This window comes from Podarcis melisellensis (genome assembly GCF_964234715.1).
Source record: "Podarcis melisellensis genome assembly, chromosome: 3".
NCBI classification, from domain to species: Eukaryota; Metazoa; Chordata; class Lepidosauria; order Squamata; family Lacertidae; genus Podarcis; species Podarcis melisellensis.
The window spans coordinates 120,227,945-120,247,531 of NC_138530.1; the positions used below are offsets into that span (position 1 = coordinate 120,227,945).

Below are 19,587 nucleotides of genomic sequence, written 5' to 3' on the forward strand. Positions count from 1 at the left end.
TGCACAATTTGAGGACTATACCTTGGTAAGCCTTGGTCACCCTTGTACTGAGACTGCAATGGGAAGAGTGGGACTCTGGTTCTGGATCTCTCAGCAACTTTTGATAGCATTGACCCCGATATCCTGGTCATGACTCCTGGACTGGATCTGTGGGTTATTAAGAGCACTCTTTCACAGTTTTTCCACTCCTGCTTGCACAGCTGTGTCCAGAGAACAGTATTGGGAGATTGCTTCAGTCTTATGATGTCATAGATCTTGTCCTCAGTGCTGTTCCCCACTGGGTGGAGTCATTAGACGTTTTGAGTCAAAGTGTCATTGGTATCCTGATCCTGGTTTCCGTGCTGGGTGGTCTCCGGGAGAGTAGCTTGTGCTGCATGGGTTTGTGTAGACACTTAAAGCAGCCACAGAATTATCTTAAAATGTACCTTTAATGAAGGACTATTTGATAGCCAGTGGGGTGGATGGTAAAACCTGGGCTATGAGACCATGTGCTTTTGTGGTTGCACATTTAATACAGGGTAAGCCTAATTTGAACATAGTGGTGCTTTTTTCTAGGTAAAATTTATTGTATTTTATTGTTATTTATTAAATTTTGGAGTCTCCTTCTCAAAAATGGCCCAACTTATCAAGATATAAAACCAAGGAGAAATCAGCATGAATCCATAGAATACTAAAAGTACACACCCTATAAGCAAAATAAAAACTGGCAGCATGAACAACTAAAAAACAAATCAAAGCATTTATGATCAGTAAGAAAAACAACAGCAGCCCATCACATGCCATTGCATGCTTTGGAACAGAGGGAGATTTTCACCTGGTGACATTGGCAGGCCTCACTGGGGAAGGGTTCCATAAATCCCTTGTCAGCTTTTTCAAAATGTCCCTCAGAGGTGGCACATGGAGGGCTCGGCTAGTAGGTTCATATCAGAAAAGATGGTGACATCAACCATTGTGGTATCTGTATAGAACAAGGGTCAACAACCTTTTTCAGCTGTGAGCTGATCCACCGTCCCTCAGACCATGTGGTGGGCCAGACTATATTTTGAAAAAATAAATAAATGAATGAATTCCTATTCCCCACAAATAACCCAGAGATGCATTTTAAATAAAAGGACACATTCTATTCATATAAAAACATACTGGTTCCCTAACCGTCCACAGGCCGGATTGAGAAGGCGATTGGGCTGCATCCATTGTTCAGAGTCAGCAATAAGTTTTGTGGCATCTTAAAGATGAACAAATTTTATTATAATATAATTTTCAGAGACTAGAGTCCACTTCACCTGATGCATCAGATACACAAACTATTTTTGCATTTCTTGTGTCCATAATTTAAATGTAACATCTAAATTAGTAAACCATTTTAAACCACTGAGCCTAGGGCTTGCTGATCAGAAGGTCAGCGGTTCGAATCCCTGTGACGGGGTAAGCTCCAGTTGCTCAGTCCCTGCTGCTGCCAACCTAGCAGTTCAAAAGCATGTCAAAGTGCAAGTAGATAAATAGGTACCGCTCCGGCGGGAAGGTAAACGGCGTTTCCGTGGTTGCTCTGGTTCGCCAGAAGCGGTTTAGTCATGCTGGCCACATGACCTGGAAGCTGTACGCCGGCTCCCTCGGCCAATATAGCGAGATGAGCGCTGCAACCCCAGAGTTGTCTGTGACTGGACCTAATAGTCAGGGGTCCCTTTACCTTTACCTACTATTTTTCAAATTCTAGTCCCATCTGTAGAATACAAATAACAGTTATTTACCCCACTGAATTGTTATTAAATACTAAATGTACTGTTGAATTATATGTAACTAAAAACAATAATCTATTCTTATCAACTGATGCATGACCTGTATTTTTGGCAGCACACCAGTGCTGGTGCAGAAGGCTCAGGGCAAGCTCTGGCATCTCCAGGTTCCTGTCTGGAAGAGTTCCGCAGTGCTCCCTTCATAGAATGCCACGGCAAGGGCACCTGCAATTATTATGCAAATGCTTACAGCTTCTGGCTTGCCACTATTGAGAGAAATGAAATGTTCAAGTAAGTTGGGAACATCTTCTGCATTGACAATACCTGCCCAAGGATATAAAAAATGCATTTTGAAAGCAGCTTTTTAAATAGTTAAAATTAATGTGACTAGATGTGACAGAGTGAACTTACTTTGCCTTTTTGGTCCCTTTTTTTGGTTTGTTTCTGTTGTGCTTCTACCTGACCAGATTCTATCAATCAGATTCCCACTGCAATTGAGATCCCAATTCACAGTTCAGATACAAGTTATCTGCATGCTTTAATGCATATTTTGGTCAAACTATTACTTTGGACCTGATACAGATTCAGCCTAGAGAAGAAGTGCATTATAGCCAGTTATGGGTCAGGAACAGAAGTGTGCTCAGATAGCAGCAGAGGAGTATATGCTCCACTGCCCGGGCAGGTGCCTGGGGCACACCCCCAAAGAGGATGGAAGCCAAGGGAGCTCGCTGTGGCTCGCACACCGCAGCCCAGTTGAGGAGCTAGCAGCCCAGCTGAGCTAGCAGCATTGAGCTGTCATGCAGGGAAGCTGTCTCTGCAGCTTCCTCACATGCCTAATGAGGGGGGCCCATAGTCACACCCCCTCAAAAAAATGTGCCCGGTGCTGGGGGGCCTCCCGCTGCTGCCATGCCATTTCTATTCTCATCCTGAAGCAAAGTTCTTAACCCGAGGTACTATTTCTGGGTTAGCAGAAAATCTGAAGTGTCTGTAACCTGAAGCACCTGTAACCTGAGGTACCACTGTAGTTCTTTCATGTTCTGCTTCCATGTGGTAACTTAAATACAGTGGTACCTCGGGTTACATACGCTTCAGGTTACATACACTTCAGGTTACAGACTCCGCTAACCCAGAAATATTACCTCGGGTTAAGAACTTTGCTTCAGGATGAGAACAGAAATTGTGCAGCCGCGGCACAGCAGCAGCAGGAGGCACCATTAGCTAAAGTGGTGCTTCAGGTTAAAAACAGTTTCAGGTTAAGTACGGACCTCCAGAATGAATTAAGTACTTAACCCGAGGTACCACTGTATTGTACTTTGAACACAGGAAGCTATGTCAGAGGGATCAACATTGTGATTTACTTTCAAGGACAGTATCAAGGAATAGTGTGGGAATCAATCCTATAGGAGTAGGAATTCCTACAGTTTAAGAACTGGCTTTAAGAAGGAGGCAGAGGTTAAGCTCATTAATTTCTGTTCATTGTAGAAAGTTATGATCTGACAGTTTCAGTATGTGAGCTGAGTTGGACACACTATTCCTTCAAAACAATTTTCTTCACTGGTCACTTTTAGCTTTTTTTGTTTTTAATTTTCAGGAAACCTACTCCTTCCACACTAAAAGCAGGAGATCTACACTCAAATGTTAGCCGTTGCCAAGTATGTATGAGAAGAACATGAGATTCCAGTTGTACCTAATATCACAATATGGTGCTATTGTGTTAACAGCGTGAAGCTTAGGCATATATCCTATGTACCTCATTGTCACCCAGCATGAAAACTGTCAAGTGCCTTACAGGAACCTGCCTAACTAAACTCTACTTCTTGGCTCTTTACTTGCTGAAGATGAAGATGATACACTTCAAATGTCACTTTTGAATAAACATTATCTTATAAATGAATGTGATGCACTGATACTCTAAATCTTCCCCCACCCCAAAAAACCAAAGGTGCTAAGAGGAGTACAGCTCTGCCTCAGGTGTGTAAATGCCCCTTTTCAATTTCTGTGCATTAGATATATAGGATTACTTCATTCTATCTTGAATTCTCAGGCTCTATATTATATACTTAAGGTTGTTGTACAAATTAATACTAATGTAAAAAAGAGTTCTGGGGAAAGAGAACACCAATATTCCTTATAGACATAACAGAGGGTACTGACATACAAACATTTTTTCTTGGCTGAATTGTGTATGGCATTAAGGAGCCTGCATGCAAGAAGAAACATAATTCTTGCTGATCAATGAAATGAACATGCCCTCATGTTCTATACTGCATTTTTGTTGTTTTCCTGTGGAATGCAAAATGGTCTGATGTATTTATTTATTGGGTTTCTATAAAATATGCTGATATTTTAGACATTTATGTCTAAAATAGATTGCATCATTATAATCAAGCCAAAATAATTTTTAAAGGCCTTATAGGAAACTTACTTGACTGTGTACTTCATAAAAATATAATTTGTAATAAAGCTATTTGTTTTTAAAAAAACAATGGTCTCTTGGTTTTAATACATACAAACTCAGGTCTTTTTTTATTTCAGATATTTCAGGTATAGGAAAGAACAGGTACCAAAGAAAAGTTGCTTACCTGTTGATTCAATGAAGTAGAAGTTCTGGGAAACTTAGGAGGAAGTGATCACATCCTCCTGGGTTTCATGATACAGAGGCAAAGGAAAGCTGAGTGCAGTTGGACACACACTCTGGACCTTAAGACTGAATTCAAAAGCTTAAGGAGCTACTGGGTGAGACCCCCAAGGTCAGAAGTACTCAAAGAGGGGAGTCCAAGATCATAACTGCTTAACTGCCCCACTTTTACTGGGACACCACAAATTTAAAGAAGCCACACCAGCTTCTGATCCAGGAATGTCCTGGGATCCATGGTTCCTCTCTTGTTAAACCTCAGAACAGCAAGCAGAAATTGCCAGAAAGCAACCTGGAGGTCTCCAGTACACATAATCCTAGCAGGAAAAAATACCCATCTACAAAAAGCGCTTAATAATAAACTTTCCAAAGCAGGTTGGATTAAGCAAGTTCAGCTCTTTCTCAGTTCACTAAAAACACAGCCCAGGGGTGGGGAGAGATGCCCAACCAGAAGAGTCCAATGCCACAAGTTTTAAAAAAACTTGAACACTAAGATAGTACAAAAAAGTGACAAATGACAGTTCTAATCCACCTTTTCTGGGATTTGTTGTTTGTGATGATACTGAGCCAATATGGAGATTAGAATTAAACATTGGCGACAAGCCCATAGATTTAAAAACTGATTCAGGTGCTGATGTGACCGTACTGTAAAATCAGAATATATATTTGCCTTGAGCCAACCTCTGTGTTGAAACCTGGAGGTACCTTGACCTCTGTGGAAGAATTCTCTGCAGAAACATGCAATTTTTTTAAAAAAACCCCTTCCATTTCATTGTGATTTCATGTGATTAGAGGGTCAAAAACAGATAACCTCATGGTATAGCTGCCATGATGAACCTTGTAGGGAATATAGTTCATATTGAGGATGTATTGGGAAAAGAATGAGAGAGCCAGTGTGGTGTAGTGGTTAAGAGCAATAGACTCGTAATCTGGGTAACCGGGTTCGCGTCTCCGCTCCTCCACCTGCAACTGCTGGGTGACCTTGGGCTAGTCACACTTCTCTGAAGTCTCTCAGCCCCACTCACCTCACAGAGTGTTTGTTGTGGGGGAGGAAGGGAAAGGAGAATTGTAGCCGCTTTGAGACGCCTTAGGGTAGTGATAAAGTGGGATATCAAATCCAAATCCAATGGGACACTGTTGATATTGTTTTGAGGGATAATGCAGAATCATATAGTGTACATTCAGCACAGAGAATTCTGATTCCATCACTTCACAAGGTACAATCTGAACTAAAGAGAATGGAAAAAAACCAACTGCATGGTGTGTGCCTGTGGTGCCTCTGGGTTTTTTTTTACAAATGGGTAAATGAGAATCTATGTAGATCTAAAATTGAATGAAGTACACAATCTTATAAATACTAGCATACACTGACCAATGTTGCAAAAGAGACTAGTTGGCTCCGCACCCCATATTTTATTCAAGCTGGCACCCTTGAACACAGGACAGTGTTTGTGTCTCTGATTGCCAGCACACTTGTATGCACTTTTCTTAGGGATGTTTTAAGTCACAGAATGATAGAACTGAAAAATTGTGGAATTGGAAGAGCTCCCAAGGGTCATCTAGTCCAACCCAGGGCAAAGCATCCATGACAAGAGGGCCATTCAACCTCTGATTAAAAACCTCCAAGGAAGGACAGTCTGCAACCTCCTGAGGGAGCCCATTCCACTATCAGACAGCTCCTACTGTCAAAGGTTCTTCCTGATGTTTAGTTGGAATCTCATTTCTTGTAACTTAAATCCATTGGTTTGAGCCCTACACTTCAGAACAGGAGAAAACAAGCTTGCTCCCTCTTCCATGTGACAACCCTTCAGATATTTGAAGTTGGCTATCATATCTCCTCTCAGCCTCTTCTCTCCCAAGCTTGTTGTTGTTGTTGTTTAGTTGTTTAGTCGTGTCCACTGGCAGAAGAAGAGGAGTGTGGGGGGAGAGCACTGCCCCTGGCAGCGCGATCCCGGTGGGGTGCCATTGTGGCTGCTCCCCCCCCCCAGGATGTGCGCACCGCCTCTGGGACGTGCGCCAGCCCTGCCCCCGCCTTCTCTCCGCCCCCCCCCCCCGTGCCGTAGCATGAAGCTCCGCCACTGGTCGTATCCTACTCTTTGTGACCCCATAGACCAGAGCACACCAGGCACTCCTGTCTTCCACTGCCTCCTACAGTTTGGTCAAACTCATATTAGTAGCTTCAAGAACACTGTCCTCTTATCCTCTGCCATCCCCTCCTCCTTGTGCCCTCCATCTTTCCCAACATCAGGGTCTTTTCCAGGGAGTCCTCTCATGAGGTGGCCAAAGTCTTGAAGCCTCAGTTTCAGGATCTGTCCTTCCAAGTGAGCACTCAGGGCTGATTTCCTTAAGGGTTGATCTTCTTGCAGTCCATGGGACTCTCAAGAGTCTCCTCCAGCACCATAATTCCAAAGCATCAATTCTTCGGTGATCAGCCTTCTTTATGGTCCAGCTCTCACTTCCATACATCACTAAACCATAGTTTTAACTATATAGTCGGCAAGGTGATGTCTCTGCTTTTTAAGATGATGTCTAGGTTTCTCATTGCTTTTCTCCCAAGAAGCAGGTGTCTATTAATTTTGTGACTGCTGTCACCATCTGCAGTGATCATGGAGCCCAAGAAAGTAAAATCTCTCACTGCCTCCATTTCTTCCCCTTCTATTTGCCAGGATGGGACCAGTGGCCATGATCTTAGGTTTTTTTATGTTGAGCTTCAGACCATATTTTTCGCTCTCCCCTTTCACCCTCATTAATTCCTCATCACTGCCATGAAAGTTGTGTCATCTGCATATCTGAGGTTGTTGATATTTCTTCTGGCAATCTTTTTATTTTATTTTATTAGGAATTTATACAAAACATATTATTTTAAAACATATCATCCTTAATTCCCCCCCATTTCCCCCTCCCCCTCCCTCCCATAAAACAACCCACCCTCCCCACCCCACCCTGACTTCCCTCAGTTCCAATCTCTGGTTTCTCTATAAATGTTATTCTCTGCATATTACAAAATTGTAACAAAATCGTGACCAACTGGGGTTGCGGCGCTCATCTGGCTTTACTGGCCGTAAAACCATCTTTTTGTAGTTCCATGATCAAGGAGTTATGATCTGAAAAGGTTCTGGGATTAATTTTTTTTACTCTTATTTCCAAATCTCTTCTGGCAATCTTAATTCCGGCTTGGGATTCATCCAGTCCAGCCTTTTGCATGATGAATTCTGCATATAAGTTAAATAAGCGGGGGGGGGGGGGCAATATACAGCCTTGTCGTACTCCTTTCCCAATTTTGAACCCATCAGTTGTTCCATTCTAACTGTAGCTTCTTGTCCCACATAGAGATTTCTCAGGAGACAGATAAGGCACTCCCATTTCTTTAACAACTTGCTATAGTTTGCTGTGGTTGACACAGTCAAATGCTTTTGCGTAGTCAATGAAGCAGAAGTAGATGTTTTTCTGGAACTCTCTAGCTTTCTCCATAATCATGTTTGCAATTTGGTCTCTGGTTCCTCTGCCCCTTCGAAATCCAGCTTACACTTCTGGGAGTTCTCAGTCCACATACTGCTTAAGCCTGCCTTGTAGAATTTTAAGCATCACCTTGCTTGTGAAATGAGCGCAATTGTGCAGTAGTTGGAGCATTCCCTCAACTGTTCCTCATAAGGCCCTTGATCATCTTGGTTGCCCAACTCTGCACTTGTTCCAACTTGTCAACATCCTTGTGATGCCCAAAACTGGACACAGTATTCTCGGTGTGATCTGACCAAAGCAGAATAGAGCGGTTCTATTACTTCCCCTGATCTGGACACTATACTTCTATAGATGCAGCCTAGAGTAGTATTAGCTTTTTCGTTGCTGCATCATACTGTTGACTCATGTCATGTGTACTTTTCACATGTGCAGCTGATTCTTCCTGCCTAAGGACAAAAACATACATTTATCCCTATTGAAATTCATTTAGTTACCTTGTGCCCAGTTCTCCAATCTGTGAAGGTCATTTTGAATTCAAATTCTGCATTAGATACCTTCCCGGTTTGGTGTCCTCTGCAAATTTGATGAACATACCTTCAATTCCAGCATCACCTAATACACGTTCCTCATATTTAGGCCTGCCTTGGACATCAAGCTATTTTAGACAATACCCAGCAATATCTTTTTTTTCTGCAGTAGATCCCAGTTACTTCAACACAGATACACTTTGATAGACTGCTGTTCTTGACTGACATGCAAAAATAAATTGATGGCCTGGCCATTACCTGAAAATGAAGGCTCATTGATAACAGCATATGCAGTGAGTGCTTTTCTGACACCCAAAGCTTGAAAAATGCCTCTCAAACTTTGATGGGGGTGCTGCTTTGAAAGTAATTTCAAAATTTCTGTAAGAATATAATTCCACATAGGTTAAAATAAAATAAAAACCCATGAATTTTATATATTTTACCAAACAAATATTTCCTCATCTCATTCATGTTTTCACACAAAAAATTACTGTGTTTTTATATGCATTGTAAGCCACCCAGAGTTGCTAGGGAAACCTAGCCAGATTATTATTATTATTATTATTATTATTATTATTATTATTATTATTATTATTATTTTATTGCTAACCAGAACATGGGCATAGCCAGTATTTTTGTTAAGGGTCAGGCTTTATATTAGTGGGGGGCATAACCTCAGTTAGTTAAATATTTTTATTGATTTACTTGATTTAGCGGGGTAGCTGCCCTCCTGGCTGGGCCGGATTTGTGAATAGGCTAAGTAGGCTGAAGCCTAGGGCCTCTAAATCTAGGGGGCCTCGCCAGACAGCCCGCTTCCCAGCGGGAAGTCAACACTCTCCAAAATTGCAAACCCAAGACTTCATGCAAGGGCAGGGCAGGGCAACTCAGGCCTAGCAACTATGAGACTTAGGGCTAGCCAGTGGGGCCCAATTTGAAGCTCTGGGGTCCAAGTTGGAATCTTAGAGGTATAAATACAATTCATCTAGATTGCCCTGGTGCAGGGGCCACCTTAGGAGCAATCTGCAAGGCCCAATTTGGCCCAGCTGCTCAAATTGCCTTAAGGCCAGCCCTGGTGAGGGGTTGCAGGGGTTGGGCTGAGTACAGAGTACAGACTCAAGGACTTGTTATGGAAATAAAGGGGGGCACTTAATGGAAATCATTTTTGTCACCTCTCAACACCTCTCCTCCCTCAAAACCCCGGGACAATGAGCCTTTGCACTGTTAATCGAGAAAGCTGGTTTCTATTGGCAGAACTTGTTGCATTGTTGCAAGTATCAAAATTGTACCCCCTTGTACTTGACCGTGCTGGACCTTTGGAAATTACATAAAATCAATGCCATAACCAATTCTCCCATTTCAATGACATTTTGCTTCAAAAGGAAAGGCAGACTTGGACATTGGCTTCCTCCATAATACTCTAAGAGAGAGGTCATGTGTTCAACTTGGATACCACCCTCCTCCATAATCCTCTGGATATACAGTCAAGTACAGAGCGCCCCTCCCTTGAGAGGAACAATGAACATCTGTTGATGGGTTTCCTGAGGCCAGGTGTTCCCACAACCCATCCTTGGGAAGGCCAGAATGCAAAGATATGCATGAAGGTAAATGGCTCTTGACCATTAGGTCCAGTCGTGGCTGACTCTGGGGTTGCGGCGTTCATCTCGCTTTATTGGCCGAGGGAGCCGGCGTACAGCTTCTGGGTCATGTGGCCAGTATGACTAAGCCGCTTCTGGCGAACCAGAGCAGCACACGGAAACACCGTTTACCTTCCCGTCGGAGTGGTACCTATTTATCTACTTGCACTTTGACGTGCTTTCGAACTGCTGGGTTGGCAGGAGCAGGGACCAAGCAATGGGAGCTCACCCTGTCGCGGGGATTCGAACCGCCAACCTTCTGATCAGTAAGTCCTAGGCTCTGTGGTTTAATCCACAGCACTACCCGTGTCCCTTAGGTGTTAGGAACTTGATCTGATAGGTGGTAGGAACTTGATCTGATAACTGGGGCAAGTTGATGAACTTGGGTAACCTCACAACTCCCCTCCCTCCTTGTGACATGATGATGATGTATCAGTGATATATCAATGATGGTTCTGGATATGTATTCTGGGTAGGGAGGGAAGATCTTCAAAGAGCTTGTAACCCATGTTCCAGGTTCTTACTCTTCCATTTTCTTCTAGTTGTGAGGGTGAGGGATGGGGAGGGGCCTCACAAGTGGAGTAGCCTAGGGCCTCTCTTCATCTAAATCCGGCCCTGCCTCCTCGCCCCCCCCCTTGTTTGAATAGAAAACTAATTAGGCAAAGAGAAAAAAATATTTAGCCAGCAAGCAGTTCCTTCCTGTCATTTTTCTTGTGTAGGCTCCACCATGCTCAGATTTGCAGTATGTCATATAGCAGTATGACTATAAAAATATTTTGATCACTTTAAACAGAAAGCAAAGGGCTAAGAATTCTATCACATTCTATGTTTTTTTCTTTCCTCTTTACTGTCCTCTTTACTGTTTATATTTCGCTATTAAATAAATAAGCACATCGACAGCAAACGCGCTGGATAGACTGCGGGAATTACCGAAGCGCCGGGGAAGTCACGGCACGAAGGTCTGAGGACCTCGGGCCCGACGGGCGGGCAAGGAGCCCCACTCCGGCAGGGGCAGGGCTCGACGAGGATTTGTTGCTTCGGAGGGAGACCAAGAGACATGGTCGCCCGGCGCAGGACGAAGCAGGCGAGCGGGCCAGAGAGGCCAGCTGGAAACCCAATCGCAGCCTCGCGGCCTGGAGGCTCGCAGCTCTCGCCCTGCAATCCATTGGTGGAGCGCGCTGTCTTTTACGCGGGATGCGGGCTGATGAAAGGGACCTGGGCGGCTTCTCTCCGCAACGCCCCTTCTCCTACGTGAGCTTCTGGGTAACGCGGGCGCGTCACGTGTTGTTTTGCTGTGGGCAGAGGAGAGCGGAGCGCGAGGAGTTCCCTGCTGCTGCCGCTGCATCTCTGGTCCTCCGGCGAGGAGCGCGCGGAGCACCGAGCGGCCTGAGCGAGCGAGCAAGCGCGGGCCACAGCGGAGACCCGAAGCGGCCGGGGGCGCCGGGGTGGGGGACGCGCGAGCTGCGGGCCTCGCACAAGCGCTGCTCGGAATCGCCGCCCCGGAGCGGGAGAGGGGATGGCGAGTCCCCCCGCGGCGGAGCTTCCCGCCCGCCCGCAAGGCGGCCTCAACGGCGGCAACAACAACAACAATAACAACAACAACCAGCAGCAGCAGCCGCCGCCCGAGCAGCCGCCGCCGCCGCCGCCGGGCGTGCGCAAGTGCGGCTACCTGCGCAAGCACAAGCACGGCCACCGGCGCTTCTTCGTGCTCCGCGCCGCCAGCGACGGAGCCGCCGCGGACGAAGCGCCGCCTCAGCCCGCCCGGCTGGAGTACTACGAGAGCGAGAAGAAGTGGCGGAGCAAGTCGGCGGCGCCCAAGCGCTCCATCGCGCTCGACTCTTGCCTCAACGTCCACAAGCGGGCCGACGCCAAGCACAAGCACCTGGTGGCTCTGTACACGCGCGACGAGTACTTCGCGCTGGCAGCCGAGAGCCAGCCGGAGCAGGAGGCCTGGTACGTGGCGCTGACGGAGCTGCTCCGCGAGAGCCAGCCCGCCGGGCACGACTCCCCTCGGCGCCAGCCGCCGTCGGCCTCCCGCGAGGAGCCGCCGCCGCCGCTGCCCGGGGCCTCGCCTTACCGCGAGGTGTGGCAGGTGACGCTGAAGCCCCGGGGCCTCGGGCAGAGCCGCAACCTCGCCGGCGTGCACCGGCTGTGCCTAGCGGCGCGCACGGTGGGGCTGGTGCGCCTCAACTGCCAGCGGCCCTGCGTGACGCTGCAGCTCATGAACATCCGCCGCTGCGGCCACTCGGATAGCTTCTTCTTCATGGAGCTTGGTCGCTCGGCTTCGACTGGGCCCGGCGAGCTGTGGATGCAGGCGGATGACTCGGTGGTGGCGCAGAACATCCATGAGACCATCCTGGAGGCCATGAAGGCGCTGCGGGAGCTCGCCGAGTTCCGCCCGCGCAGCAAGAGCCAGTCGTCCTCATCTTCATCCAGTTCGTCATCGTCCGGCGCCAGCGGAGCATTGTCGGCTATGTGCAGTCGACCCATTTCGGTTCCCGGCCGCCGCCATCACCACCCGCCCTCTCTGACGGCGCTGCCCCCCAGCCAGGCCGGGCTTCTCCGCCGGTCGCGTACAGACACTCTGGTGGCGGGCAGAAGCAGCGGGAACCGGAGCCGGACTGCGAGTGAGGGTGACGGGGGCAGAGCTGGTTCACTAGCTGGCAGCCCCTCGGGGTCCGACGCTGGAGAGCCCCTGCTCGGCCGCTCACACATTCCTGGGGCAGCCAGCTGCAGGCTCGGGAGCCAGACAGCTGCGCCGCCCGGTCGCTCCCTGGCCTTGTTGCGCTCCCCCTCCTTGGTTACAAAGCTGGCTACGGAGCCAGGCATGTTCTCCCAGCACCCTTTCAGCAGCAGCACCTCCGGCTCCCCTAGCGGTCCTGCTAGCTTCCTGGCCTTTGAGGAGTTGGGTCCAGTCATGGACCCTTCAACAGCTAGTAACCACAGCAACACACCTGAGACTCCTCCTGACCTGCAGCTGGATGGCTACATTGCCATGGAGCGGGGACACCTTTGTTATTGGCCATACATATGGGAGAGCGCTGGAGGAGACAAGGTTCCCAGGAAGCGCACTTACTCCCTGACAACACCAGCATATCGGCACCCCATGCCAACTCTTCTCTCCTCTGCCTCGCTGGATGAGTACACACTCATGCGGGCTACCTTACCAACAGCAGGGGCCCCTTCAAGGGGAACCTATACTCCTTACCCTGAGGACTACTGTGATGTGGACATTGGCTCTGGCGGAACCACCAGCAGCAGTAGCAGCTCACATCTAGGTCGCAGTGGTAGCGGGGAGGAGGGCTACATGCCCATGAGCTCTGGGGGAGCAGCTGTTTTGCCATTGCAAGGTGGTCCTGGTGGTTATATGTCTATGAGCCCCACCAGTGTGTCAGCCCCACAGCAGATTTTGCATCCTCACTCCCACAAGATCAGCAGTGATAACTCCCTAGATGACAGTGACTACATGCACATGTTGGGTACTAAGTTATCTAGGGAGAGTCCTGATGGGAGAATGACCAGTGGTGACTACATTGACATGTCCCCTTTGCTGTTGCCTGTCTATGGATCTGCCTCACCTGTGCCCTCTCCTGATGGCTTTGCAGGCCAAGGGCTGAGGGGCCAGACCAGCAACTTCTATAACCCACTATCTCATGCCTGCCAAAGCCAGCCAAACTCTCTGGGTGAGAAAAAGAACAGTGACCAGTATGTGTTTATGAACTCACCTGTAGAGAGATTAACTCTCACACCCAAAGGGGAGTCCTTCCTAGCTATCTGCAACCACACAATGATGCCTTCAACCATTTACTACAGCCAAACTGAGAGCTCTCTTACTCCCTACATGAATGAGCAACCCCCTACAAATGAATCACAAAGTCCCTGTGGAGAGTATGTCCACATTGGATATTCACTAGCCTGTGGCAGCTCAGCTTCCTCACTTGGCTCTGGGTTGAATGAGCACAATGATTCCCTCATCCCCAGCTATATGAACCTCAACTTTGATGGGTCACAATCAGCAGCTGCGGAATCCTTGGAAGATGTGTTGATCCCAGGATCCTGCCCCAGCCCTGGGCAACCTAACAAACATTACCTAAAGGTTGAAATGGAGACAACTTTTACAACAGCCACCCCAACCCAGCCCATTTTACAGAAGCCAGAAAATGTTGATGTAAGCAGCCCTGTTACTGAATTGAAGCAACTTACACTTTCTGGGGTGCAGGCCTTCATCTTTGCCAGTCCTCCTCCTGATCCTAATCATGGAGCCAAAGTAATCCGTGCTGATCCTCAGGGACGACGGAGGCACAGCTCAGAGACTTTCCCCTCTACTACTACAGTGACGCCTGTTTCTCCTTCCTTTGCACACAGTCCCAAGCGACACAATTCTGCCTCTGTGGAAAATGTGTCCCTCAGGAAAAATGGCTTGTTAGAAGAGCAGACCAGCAGCCCCATGTGCCGGGAGACCTCAGCTGGCTTCCAGAATGGCCTCAACCACATTGCTGTTGATGTCTTGGAAGGAGACTATTTGGCAAGTGGTGGCCAAGGCAAGCACAAAGGCAGACACCCCTGTAATGAAAGTATCAATGGTATTTACACCAGTATAGACTTCTTGACCCACAATTTGAAAGAAGTCTCTTCAGTGAAAGGTAAGCTTCCTTACTTTAACCTTTTTCTTTTTCTTCTTTTCTTTTTTGTGTGGATAATGGATTGAAACACCATTATGCCCAGAGCTGCTGAACGTGATCAAACTTTGGTGTCTCATTTCACAGAGGTTTTTTTTAATCTGTAATGAGAGTTCTTCCAGTTCAATCTTTATTGCTACAGTAACACCTTTAGGCAGGATTTCTGTGCCCACTGACCTGGGAGTAGGGGGACTTCTAACCAAATAGGAATATGAGTGTCCCTAATAGCTCCCCTGTACTGGGCTGTCCTAGGAGGAAAGAACTACAAAGCAGACATCCCTCACAGACTGCTATGTTTGTAGGAAAGTCCTTTTGTGTGTGGGGGGGGGGGGTTCTCCTGAAATCCTGCTTTCCCAAGAGGACTGAACCGACTCTATGAGGGCTTCTGTTCTAGGCTGCAGTATTTTGTTGCAGGTCTAACTTAAGAAGAGTTGACCTCTAAAAGCCTAATTTTGATAAAAGGTCAAACCAATGAGGTGACTTAAAGGGGGTTAAAGCAATGAGGTGAAGTGGCCCCTGTAACAGAAGGATGTGGGATTACAGAGTATTACATGCTGCTGCAAGATCCAAGTTTGTGGCAAGTACTCTGGTGAGAGAACTCCAGCAGTTAAAATCACAAAATATGCCAAAGTGGCATGGAAACATAGACTCTTTAAAATATGCTCTTGTCAGTTCCAAAGCTTCCCTCTTCTTCCAGCATAGGAAAAAGCCACACATTTGGCAAGTTAAAAATGGGTTTATGTGCTTTAAGATTGTAATAACTTAATTAAGATTTTAATAACTTAATTACCTAGTTCTAGGAGCTGTAGTTGATGAGCCCATGAAGCAATGTGGTCCTCATGCTTGAGGAACATTGTACAGAATTTTGGCGGCTTAGGCATGCTGGCCACATGACCCAGAAGCTGTACGCCAGTAAAGCGAGATGAGCGCCACAACCCCAGAGTCGTCTGCGACTGGACCTAATGGTCAGGGGTCCCTTTACCTTTACACACCAAGAGAGTAACAGGCAAAAGTAATGCACCAAGGACATCTTCTACATGTTGGTAGTCTGTGCCCTCAGAGAACTGGCGTCATTCTGAACTTGTAACTGAGTAGTGAAGGAGCTCTGACTGCACCTGCATCTTTATTTGGCTAGAGTTTAGTGATGCCTTTACTTTCTCTTTTTTTTCAGAATGAAGAAACCAGTATTACCGCCATGAAAACTGCTTGATGAAATTTAAAACATTTTAAAATCCTAATACAGTACGCTTTTTTCAGTTCCATGGTTCTCATGGAGGGGAATTATCCCATCTCATTCACCGAGTTTGCAACACTGTTTGGCATAAACTATGCTTTAGAACTTTGGACCTCTTCAGTAGGCTGACTGAGTGAGTGCCATTTTTCCCCCCAGCACAGTTGACTGTATTTGTTTTTCAGCATGTTAGGAGGTTGTGTTTGCAACTGCTACAGCAGTAAAAATCTGTTTTTTTACTGGCACCCTTTCAAACCTCTACAGCACTACCTCAGTTAAAAAGGAAACTGGATTTGTAATGCTTGTGTATAGTGGCTGGCCATATCTTTTATCTCAGAGCTGAGTGTTGTCATCAGCCTTAATGATCATATCAAGAATCCTGCTGCCGCCTGGTTGCATCTTAGCCACTGGCTCCTCTGTTTAGTTAGCAGGCAAAGTCCAGGATAGGAACTGAAAAATTTAAGCCAAAACTAACTTTAAAGTTTAGGCTTCTTATCAGAATATTTATAATGGTTTTAAAATATGTAATGGAACATAATACAATTAAACTATACTAAGATATTCTTTACCTTGTGACATAGTTGTATAATTGTGTCTGTTTAGTTTTTTAACTACTTCAGGAGTACTTAAGGTCTTCTGTTTGTATGCTTTCATTTATCAGCTAATCATGATATTAGTTGAATTTCTTGTAACCAAAACCAGATCAACATGCTAATAATGGAAGTGTATTTGTTGTTTTTGGACCAACTGAATATGTTCAGAACACTTCATTTTAAAAGACCTCTTATAGGAACAAAAAATTTCATTAAAAGAATTTGGGGAGAGGGCAAAAACAAGTTATTCTAGAAATTCTCACAAGTATACGTAGTGAAAACCAACAGTGTCATAGCTGCTCTTTTATATAAAAAGGTAAAGGACCTCTGACCATTAAGTCCAGTCACGAACGACTCTGGTGTTGCAGTGCTCATCTCGTTTTACTGGCCAAGGGAGCCCGCGTTTGTCCACAGACAGTTTTTCCGGGTCATGTGGAAAACCGGGTCATGTGGCGAAACCAGAGCAGTGCACAGAAACGCCGTTTACCTTCCCTCCAGAGTGGTACATGCACTTTGACATGCTTTCGAATTGCTAGGTTGGCAGAAGCTGGGACAGAGCAATGGGAGCTCCCCCCATCGCGGGGATTTGAACCGCCGACCTTCCGATCAGCAGGCCCAAGAGGCTCATTGGTTTAGACCACAGTGCCACCCGCATCCCACTCTTTTATGTATGTCACCCCAAAAGCTTGCACTATGAGTTATTTTTCACTCTCTTGTTACTTCTAACCTCTGTTTGTTTAAAGAGACTCTTAAAAAAATTATAATGATTTCAACTCTTGTCTGAGTCATAAGAAGTTTTTTTCTTGAGAATTTTCTGTACTGTGTAATCAGAAACAATGTATTACATGTTTACTGAGGTAGACAAAGCATCCAGTGTCTTATTGCTCAATTAAATGGAATGCAAACTGCTTCCATGCTGAGCATTGGGATTGAGGATTGTATAATAAGAGATATCTGAATGTAATCTCCACCCATTTAGTCTTCCTCTGAGGGCATGGGAAGGGGAATATTATAATGCTTCTGCTAGTAAAATGATTGAAGTATCAAAAAAAGATTACTTTTAGTCATATCTGTTCTCCTAAACACCCCACCTTTCTGCCTGAGCAAGGTGGTTGATTATAAAGCTGATGAGGAACACTGAATTGCTGAAACCAAAATATTATTGCCACAATAACGAATTTAGCCAGACAACATCTAAAACAAGGGAGCTTGAATATACTATAGTATACATTTCACAAAAAGCTTATGCAACTATTTATGTTCCTAGTTTACAATGTGGAACCAAAAGTCTGCTAAAACTTTGCAGTGTGTACTTTGTACACCTTGCCTGGTTTTGATTTCTAAAAGTTATAAGCAGTGTTTTCTTTTTTGATACGTAATTGTTTCTAGTTATCGATATGTTAAATTATTTCTTGCCATTGTGACAAACACTTAGCTTACCTGGCTTTGTCTTCCAATGTGCACTCTGTATATAGGAGTAAATCAGCGATGCTGCTAGGGATGAGAATACATGAAACTAAAATAGTATTTAATCTTTACTGACCTTGGCTGCTCTTGTTAATAGAAACATGCAATAAAATATGTTATTTATTAAAGGAATAAATTCTTTGAGGGCCTGTTCTTTGTAGAGATTTCTTGTCTATAAAATTATTCTTTATAGTTTGTTAAAATTTATTTTTATAGCTTTTCTTTTTACAGAAGTAACTCTTCTCTCCCTCTGTAACTATGATGCAGAACAGAACAAACCCAAAGAAAGTTGAGCCCAGATTATCCAATACAATAAAAGAAAAAATATCACACCATTAGGAATCAAAGCAGTCAAAATATTTTACATGCTGTAGGAAGTCCCCTGATGTCCACCTTGTTGATATGTGTAATAAAACAATACAATTCCACCATGAATTTGTCTGCCCCCATGACATTTTTATCTTATCTGCCACTTTTTGGTACCATGTGATAAGCGTTGCCCTTTCTAGTCCCATCCAAAATCTGTTAATCTGCATTCAGGCCACTACCAGAAAATATCCAATTAATGGTTTAAAGTGAACATTCAAGTTTTAATCTAGAAACAAATTCAACAGAGCCTTTTGTAGGCATTGACTAGTAATTTTGTGGATCTCTGTAAAGATAGAGACTAAAAATATGGCAAATTTGTTGCAGGAAGGATCCCTTAATTTTACACCTCCTCCAACACTCTGTCCCCATCTCAGTTATTAATAACACATTATATAACATTATATAATCTTAGAAACATGGCTATTTTCTTTCTGCATTTCTACATCAGGCTTGTAGTAGCAAGCAAGTAGTAGGTCCTCTACATGGAGAAGATGTAGAAATGCTAATGGGTGACAGACGGTGAAACTGCTCAATACCTGCGTTGTCTCTGTCTTCACCCAAAAGGAAACTGATGATAACAACAGATGATGCAAGGAAGATAAGGCTACTTTAGCTACTTTAAATGAGTTACAGGGCCTCATGAGCTGCTGCTGCTTCATCTTTGGCAATCACTCATAGCCAAGTAAGATTTGTCTTCCATGAACATGGTCTTAACAGTGAGTTGGTAATTCTGGATCCACACGTCCTGTCCACAGTGGGACATAGGTTTCCGGGCGGGAGTTGGTCACAGTGAGGTTTTGCCAAACATGACTTCCTCTTAGCACGTTTCTCCCTTTCTTCCTAAGTTTGAGCATCTTCAGAGTCCATAACACCTTTGGTAAAGGCTGTTCTCTAATTGGAGTGCTCACAGGCCAGTGTTTCCCAGTTGTCAGTGTTTATAATACATCTTTTTATATTTGCCTTTAAACCTCTTTTGTTGAAAGTGCATTACACTTTCCATTTTTAAGTTTGGAATACAATAGTTACTTTGGAAGACTAATGAGGCATCTGAACAACATGACCATTCCAACAAAATTGGTGTTGAAGAATCATTGCTTTAACACTACTGCTTCCAGTACACTTGTCTTCCCAAGTGATGTGTAACATTTTTCGGAGACACCATATCCATGTTTCACAAGCATACAATAGCTTTGTAAACAAGCATTTTGATTTCCCTGCAAATGTCCCGATCCTCTGCACTTCAGTTGGGAGAAAGCTGCA

The 19,587-nt window shown here is 45.3% G+C and overlaps 2 protein-coding genes across 4 annotated transcripts in view; both read left to right on the top strand.

Annotated features, from left to right (window-relative positions):
- Nucleotides 1-3,627, top strand: part of COL4A1 (collagen type IV alpha 1 chain) — a 149,749-nt gene extending 146,122 nt beyond the window's left edge. For all 3 annotated transcript variants that reach the window (XM_081905937.1, XM_081905936.1, XM_081905935.1), the window contains exons 51-52: nucleotides 1,852-2,024; nucleotides 3,325-3,627. In XM_081905937.1, the coding sequence (XP_081762063.1) occupies nucleotides 1,852-2,024; nucleotides 3,325-3,406 (255 nt within the window). In that variant the 3' untranslated portion in view covers nucleotides 3,407-3,627. The remainder of the gene's footprint in view (nucleotides 1-1,851; nucleotides 2,025-3,324) is intronic.
- Nucleotides 3,628-11,366: 7,739 nt separating this feature from the next.
- IRS2 (insulin receptor substrate 2) lies at nucleotides 11,367-18,102 on the top strand. Its single transcript, XM_081906069.1, has 2 exons — nucleotides 11,367-14,631; nucleotides 15,839-18,102. The coding sequence occupies exons 1-2, from the start codon at nucleotides 11,505-11,507 to the stop codon at nucleotides 15,841-15,843; spliced, it is 3,132 nt and encodes a 1,043-aa protein (XP_081762195.1). The 5' UTR covers nucleotides 11,367-11,504; the 3' UTR covers nucleotides 15,844-18,102.
- The last annotated feature ends 1,485 nt before the right edge of the window (nucleotides 18,103-19,587 follow it).

What these genes read in the sequence shown, in the direction of transcription:
- IRS2 (XM_081906069.1), top strand. Translation starts at nt 11,505, where the DNA reads ATGGCGAGTCCCCCCGCGGCGGAGCTTCCCGCCCGCCCGCAAGGCGGC.